At 49.5% G+C, this 7,978-nt stretch overlaps 1 protein-coding gene across 1 annotated transcript; it reads right to left on the bottom strand.

The window, feature by feature from the left end:
* Positions 1 to 272: 272 nt before the first annotated feature.
* Positions 273 to 5,350, bottom strand: LOC306782781 (uncharacterized protein; the record flags this gene model as incomplete). The annotated part of the gene is made up of 3 exons (XM_079276222.1): positions 273 to 744; positions 893 to 1,470; positions 5,314 to 5,350. 3 exons carry the CDS (start codon positions 5,348 to 5,350, stop codon positions 733 to 735), a joined length of 627 nt encoding a protein of 208 aa, XP_079132348.1. The 3' UTR covers positions 273 to 732.
* Positions 5,351 to 7,978: the final 2,628 nt, after the last annotated feature.

The following is a 7,978-nucleotide window of genomic DNA, read 5'->3' as shown; positions in this document are numbered from 1 at the left end:
AGAGTGATGCCATCCTCACCCTCATCTCCTCGACGTGGTCCACCATGGTGCGGTAGGGGGAGGGTTGGTGTTCCCAGGCTTCCTTGGCCAGGTCGAGTAGTCCCCGGGGTCGTCGACCGTACAGGAGCTCGAAGGGCGAGAATCCTGTAGACGCCTGGGGCACCTCTCTGATGGAGAACATAAGGAATGGCAGCAGTTGGTCCCAATTCTTACCGTCCTGGTCCATGGTTTTTTTCAGCATTTTTTTCAGTGTCTGGTTGAATCTCTCTACTAGGCCGTCCGTTTGGGGGTGATACACCGACGTCCTCAGTTGTGTCACCTTCAGCATGCCACACAGGTCCTTCATGATCCTAGACATGAACGGGGTCCCTTGGTCGGTGAGAATCTCCTCCGGTATTCCGACCCTGGAAAACAACATCACAAGCTCCCTTGCTATGCCCTTGGTGGCCATGGAGCGTAGGGGGATGGCTTCGGGATACCGGGTGGCGTAATCAACAATAACCAGGATGTACCTGTGTCCCCTGTTGGTCTTGGGTAGTGGCCCCACTAGGTCCATCCCGATCCTGCTGAAGGGGACGGTGATGATCGGCAGGGGCACCAGCGGGTTTCTGTGATGGGGTTGTGGGGCCACTTGTTGACATTCGGGGCAGCTCCGGCAGTAATCTTCTACGGCCTTTTTTATTCCGGGCCAGTGGAACCTGGCCCTCACCCTTTCCAGGGTTTTCTCCACTCCTAGATGGGCACCTAGGAGATGGGAGTGGGCTAACTGTAGGACAGAGGGTATAAAAGGACGTGGCACCAGTAACAACCTGAGGGGGGCCCCGTCCCTCATTACTACCTGGTATAGGAGCCCGTTATATATGGAGAAATGTGTGGGAGGGAGGTCTCTTACCCCGTCCAGTGGTCGTCCGTCTACGGCGGCCACCTGCCGAAGGGCGTTGGCTAGGTTGGGGTCCTCCAACTGGGCCGTCCCAAACCTCCCTGTGAGGGGCCCGGGTAAGATGGGCTCCTCCGGGTCCTGGGGAAACAGCCCGGCCAGCTCCTCTTCGTCGAGGGAGGGGGTATCTGCTTCCTCGGGGATGGGCGGCGCCTCTCCTTCGGGCTCACTGGGGCTGGAGGGTCCGTCGTTCTCGATGGCTGTGGCATAGACGTCATCGGGGTTGGGTTGGGTGGCCTCCATCAACGCCCGGGCCACGGCACTGGCGACTCCTTCCGATAGGGGAGAGGTGGAGATCTCCTCCCCCAGCCCACAGATGGCTTTCTTTCTGTACTTTCGGGGAGGGGTCGTACCTTGTTTCACCACCAGGCTGCGCCAAAGCTCCTGGAACACGGGCAGGTCTCGGCCGACGAGCACCTCTACGGGGAGTCCTTCCACGACTCCTGCAGTGCCGATGTATCTACCCCTCGTCGTGTAGATCTCTAGGGCGGTGGTGGGGTATTCGCGGGTCTCCCCATGGATGCACGTGACCGCTCGGGTGCCTGTTAGGAGCGGGTACTGAGCATACGTGGGTCTCACCAATGTAATGGCGCTCCCGGAGTCCACCATTGCTGAGGCGTCGCGGCCGTTGACTTTGACAGGGGTGAGGGGCATGTGGTCCTCGTGAGTGGCCCAGCATCCTGTAATCAAGCCGCATGGGCGACTCCCCTCACTGGCCGTGGGCATGGGTGCGTCCTGGCGGTGAGGGCATTCCCAGGCGATGTGCCCGATCTCGCCGCAGTTGTAGCACCTCCTCTCTTCCTGTCCAAACGCCGGCCGACGTCGGGGAAAGCCTGGGGGGAAGGAGGGAGACACATATTTATTTTCCTCAGTTTTAATTTGTTCTTTGCGGGTGGGCCCCTCTAATTTCTGGTTTCTTCCCCCACGCACTAAAGCTTGTGCTGCTTGGTAACCCTCCATTATTTCCACCAGGTCCTCGATGTTGCGGGGGTTTCTCTGGCCTGCCAATTTTTTTGCCTCATACGGGAGTGATCTGATGTATTTGTCCATGACCACGCGATCGGTGGGCGACACCTCGGTTGGCTCTGCGTGTAGCCAGGCCGTCGTAATCCTTTTGATCTCATGCATCTGGGCTCGCGGAGAAAGTGAGGCGTCATATGACCATTCATGAAATCGTTGGGCCTTTAAGAACAGCGTGACCCCGCATCGCTGTAACGCTTCCGCTTTCAAAACCAGGAAGTCAACTTTTCCAGCGCGCTCTAAGTCCTGATACGTTACTTGCGTTTCATTGATCAAAAAGGGGGCTATTAACTCTGCCCAGTGATCTTCGGGCCATTTTTCGCGGAGTGCCGTTGTCTGGAATATTTGGAAAAAAACTTCAACATCGTCAGCTGCCGTTTGTTTGAGCAGGAAGCGCGCTGGATTGGCTTTCTCCACGGTATGTTGCTCCTGTTGGTTTTGTAACATGCCCTTGATTTCGCTTTGCATGGCATCCGCGCGTTCTGTTTGCAATTCCATATATTTCTCCATTTGTATTTGCTGTTGGTATTGTTGTTGCTGCTGGGATTGGAGGATTTGCATTTGTATTTGCATGGCTTGTTCGTGGCGCTTTTGGGTTTCTTGGTTGCTAGCGATTAGCGCCGCTAGCAGCTCTTGAAATGGCACCGGGGTGGCCATGCTTACTGGGTCGGTTGGTCTATCGGTCAGCGTTGCCAGAACCGGGTTGTGCCCACATTCTCCACCAAGTTGTGACAGCCCCCGGGGTGGCCAGGGGGTTTCACGACAACACTGACCAATAAACACAACCAGTCGGCAGATAAACGGTTCAAGTGAGGTTTTTACTGAAGGTAGAGAGGGGAAAGAGGTAGGATAGACACTCAAGAACACAATGTCCGCTTTCCAGAGGGAGGGTCGGTGTCCAATTCCACGGGTCGGTGCACAACGGGTAGTCCTCAGACGGTCCAGGGCGCGGGCAGGAGCAGGGTAGTCGTACAGGCAGGGGTCGTGAGCCGGGCGGGTAGTCAGACGTTCCAGGGTGATCCAGGGGTAAGGCAGTCCTCTCCAAGGGTTTCGCTGATTAGGCTACTTCTTCTTCTTCTTCTTCTTCCTCTTCTACTCCTACTCTCTCCCGGTTTCCTGTTTCCTGGGCCCTTTTGTAGTCCCCTCCTCCTCCTCTGATAGGGTGTGGTCGCTCCCTCGTCTCTCCTCCTCAGGTGTTGCTTGTTGGGCTGATGGTGGTTTGGCGCTCTTTTCCATTCCCTGACATGGGGCTCCGCCTCCATGTCAGGCAATATCGTCCCTCTATCACTACCCCTCTGGGGTTGCCCCTCCGGCTGCCACAGTGTGTAAAAAGCCACATTCCCACAGTGGGTGGTGGTGTATTTGGATTCCTCTGGCCTGGCGTTGTGATCCTGACTGCAGATCCGTTTCCTCTCTGGATGAAAGACCCCCCCCCCCCCCCCCCCCGCATGGAAACCTCAGCGTCTCCATCAGAGCCTCCTCACGCACATATGGACCGTGTTATGAAGGCGTCTGGGCTCAGACCGCCGCTGTAATGGGCTGGAGGCTGGTTCGAGGGCTCGGCCTCCGTTCGATAGATGCCGTGTAACACGGAGGGCTTTTCGGGAGCAAATGAGCAGATTTTCATCTGCTGCTGCAGAGATGGTGGTCGACAGAAATTAAATTTGTTCTTAAAAGGCCGGAAACTGGAAAGAGGTTTGTGTGGTTGCTGCAGATGAAGGCCACCATCTCTTCCTCATATCGACTGTCTGAACTCTGTGACTCTCATCTCCTTCAGCTTCAGCACATGATGTTCAGGTGCATGACTTGTCCCGATGACAGCGACGGGTTTCTTGGGGGTGAGAGGCCTCTCAGCTGGTCAGATTAAAAGATATCTCATCTGCAGAGATGTAACGAAGTTTATGGAAAGTCAGAATCCTCATTTCCTGTTTCCAACGACATCATCATACCTCCGATCTTTTCATCAGACCATCGTTTTCTGTCTCTCTAACCTTTTGACTGGAACTGGAGCTCAGCCTCCCGTCTGCAGCGATGTTAAACAGTGATGTGGTTTCTCTCAAACACGCGAGTGGATTCTTTGTGTTTTATTATTGCAGAGTGGCCAGTTTTCCCCCAGCTCTCCGTATTATTGTTCCCGATGCCATCTCCGCCCACCGACCTAACTCTGCGTGTCACGGCCCTCCGGCAGCTTCAGGAGAGCCGTGCTGATGTGGCGTCAAAATCAACAGCCTGACGCCAGGCTGCTTGGACAGCGGCCGTGTTTTTACTGGAGGAGACGACTTCTACTCGATCTCAAGTGATTCTCTTACAATGCACATGAAGAAAAGGCCTCTGGAGTGATTTAGTCTTTACTTTGGTGATATCTTGACTGATTGACATTTAAAAAACTCTTCCACATGAATGAATGCTACTGACTTTGTCTCCAACACTTTGAGTGTTAACATATTGCTGCTGTCTCGTCTTCTTTTCTGCTCTCTTGTCACTGAGGATACAAGTGTCTCTACAGATGTCTCAGTCCACTTCTACCACACAACTAAAGCCAGGCTCAGACTGTCATTCCAGTCCGGTCTCACCAAATGGAGTGCAGAGGACACGACAATGTGTAAGTCATTTAACGTGCAATAATAACGCCATTCTTGCTTTTTCTTTGCATGTCATGGTACGCCATGTAGTCTGCATTGACCGCAGTGTGAAAGTAGTATGAAGTGAGAAAGACGACTGATGGTGGAGGAGGTGAACAAACAGGACTTCTGTTCGTGACCCAAAGCGACGTGTCCTTGTGTGATATCTTACGAAAAGTTGCTCCTCATTTTTTCGTGTGTTTTCCTACAAAAGCCAGCAACACGTGTCAATTTCCGCTGGTTCCATGCATACGGTCTTATTAGAATGTTTAAAACGACTGTATGCATGGAACACGCTTAGATAGCATCAGCCGTAGCTACATGACGCAAAATATGTGACAAACAAACAATGGTGTCCTGGCTGAAAGGTGCTGTTTGTTGGACCCATCTGAGTTCCTCACATCGACTCCTCTGTGCTTTTACTTTGAAATCCATGGGGGAATTATGTGTTTTCCAGAGGGGTAAGTCATCAGTCTTTGCTTACAGAGAGCAGGAAGTCAACTTTAGATGTTTCTTTTTGTTCCATACGAGGTGGTTTTGGAGGTGAGACATCTTATCCATCTGGATCATCAGTCGTCACCGTTTAGACCTGGTTAATTGTTTGTGTACCGAGGTGGTAAATGTTGATCTGCTCTCCCCTCCCCGGCCTCTAATTAAGCAGCAGCAGATGAAGCTGACGGAGAGGCGTCAGAGAGGTGATGAGCGGCTGATAAACAGCCAATCAGAGCCGCAGACTGAAGCCGGGCCACAGGTCAGACTCGGACGACGCCATTGTCTCCGTAAAGATATCGTGCAGTAACGTCTGAGCAGAGACGTCCCGCTCTATTGTCCCGATCAGTTGTAATCCCACCGGCTCACATGTGCCGTTTACTGACATCTCCATCCCGACACACTGCGGAAGCCCAGACGGCAGCTTTTGGTTCTGCCGAGTGAAGTCAAAGCTTCATGTGTTAAAGCTGCATTCTCTCTAGTGGCCACCAGGGGGCGACTCCTCTGGTTGTATAGAAGTCTATGAGAAAATGACTCTACTTCTCTCTTGATTTATTACCTCAGTAAACATTGTAAACATGAGTTTATGTCTCAATCTCTAGTTTCAAGTCTTCTTCAATACAGCATGATGTTCATTTAGTACATTATGGTCCATTTAGAGTCACACAGACCATAAAGCAGGAGATGCTTTAGGGTGGGGCGACTGTGACAGCTGTTTTAGGAAGTTAATGAATAAATTAAAAACATTTTTTTTAAATAAAACTATATATTTATGGGCCATTTGTAAAGATGTCTGTCTTCTTGTCCTGTAACTTGCAGATCAGCGGTTTGATTTCTCACAAAGACGTTCTCAGACAGATTGTTCAACCTCTGCTGCAGCTTCAGTGCAGAGTGACTGCTGACACCGAACTGAAGCTGATTATGGTTATCAGCTCAAAGTACAGGAGCTAACTGATGTCTGTGGGCCGCTCTATTACAGGTGTTTGGTTTCTGTGTGTTTAAGACAGATTGAATGATGAACCTCTGGAGTTTATTTCATGAGGAGGATATTGGATACAGTGTTTGAGAAGAGAGACTCTTTAAACGTGGTCGTGTAAAAACAGTTGAAGGAAACTGTGTCTTTAAAGAGTTTAACTTCTAACTTTCAACGACAACATGCTTCTCTTTGTTCTCACGTTCTCTGCTTCGTGTTTAGAAGATGAAGAAGAAAAAGACCACGACAGGAAACGGGAGAGGATCGTGAATTGCAAATGCTGAGGCTGTTTACTTCCCCGGCTGTCAATCATCATAATACGATAATAACAATAATAACACCGACGGAGTCACGCTGTCACAATTACTCAGCTGAGTTTGCTTCAGCGCTGCCAAAGTCACATTTACTGCTGAAGAGATCTGAAGGCTGTTGATCCGGCTCAGACATTCATAGTCCACAGAGGATGGATCTCAAGGACTCTGCTGATCCTCTGACTTTTCATCGAGCGCCACCAAAGGTAAAAAAAATAAGCTGCTTGAAAATCTAAAGAAAGTTTGAGTGAATTTTATTGAGGTTGTCACACACGCTTCACAATCTGTCGACTCTCTACCGTTGGACCTCAGATAACAGGAAATCAAACGTAAGGCCTTTACACACCGAGTGCATGATGAATAAAGAACGCGAAAGAATATTTCACTTTCTTTGCAAGTTTACAACATTTCTATACATTCAGTGCTTTGATGTCATCGTGTGAAGTCTTTCTGCAGGATTCTTCCTTCTCACCTCTTCTCAAAGCTGCAGCTGATTTATGACAAACATCTGACGTCTCAGCTGATCATCAACATCAACACAACCAGCAGCAGGAGGTCAAGGAGGTAAAGCAATAACTCCTATACTCCCTTTCTGTCCACCAGCCACCGCCAATAAAATACAAAACACAAAACACAGTTTCATCGTGAAAACAAAGAGCTCAATAAATCAGAAACCACAGAGTCTTCATTCAGATGCAGTTCCTCCAATCTTCAAGATAATTTCACTTTTTATAAATTCTGTTGATCTTTCTCGGGTGTGATTGGTCCTCGTTCCCATTTCTCATCCACCCAACCTCCACTCCTGCAAAATAAGATGTTCTCGCTCCAGAAAAAGATGGAAAACCCAAACATAGAGCTCCAACATATCCCTCCACTAACTTGTAAGACTTTACAGATGGATTTTTTAACAGTATTACCACTCAACGGTAGCGTAACCTTTGAAAAACAAGTTCGATGTGATAGATTCATTCATTTTCTGCATTAGTTGATTTTCATAGAAATAACAAATGACTGCCGGGAAGGAAGGAACGAAATCTAAATATTGAAGTTCTTGGGAGGAAGGAATGAGGTGTGGGTGTGATTATTTAACATTATTTAAAAAACTGCAAAGCCAAGAGTGGATGAATGTTCGAAGAGTGAGAGTTCAAAGAGTCCGTCCTCTGAGGAGCTGAGGACCACCAACAGTTGACTCATTGTGATTTTCCTGGAAGAAGTCTCCTTTTCTTTCATCCATTATGAAATAGTCTGAGTCACTGTGTTTCATGAGCCAGGCAGAGGTTCATCAGAAAGAGATTTGGAGAACAGCAGAGCAAAGGAAAAGATGGTGAAATACCGAGTTCGGCTGAAGAAAAGCCAGTTGTTATCGATAGAAGTTGTTTGGGTTGAAACGACGACAGCAGTGTTGATACTGAAGAGCACAATTCTGTGACGAATAAATCAATGTTGACTTTCACATGAGGAACAAAGCCCGCGTGAAGGATCCATGTGATGGACCCGTCCACCTGCTCTCTCTCTCGTCCTGTGTGGGTTTCTGTCATCTTTACTCGTTCATTAGTTACGTTGATATCAGAAATAATTTCTACGAGTTACGGCACATTGTTTTTCATCAGCGTCGCATCGAATGCTG

The sequence above is a fragment of the Melanostigma gelatinosum genome, assembly GCF_949748355.1.
Source record: "Melanostigma gelatinosum genome assembly, chromosome: 1".
Classification (NCBI taxonomy): Eukaryota; Metazoa; Chordata; class Actinopteri; order Perciformes; family Zoarcidae; genus Melanostigma; species Melanostigma gelatinosum.
This window is presented reverse-complemented; position numbering and strand designations above follow the sequence as displayed.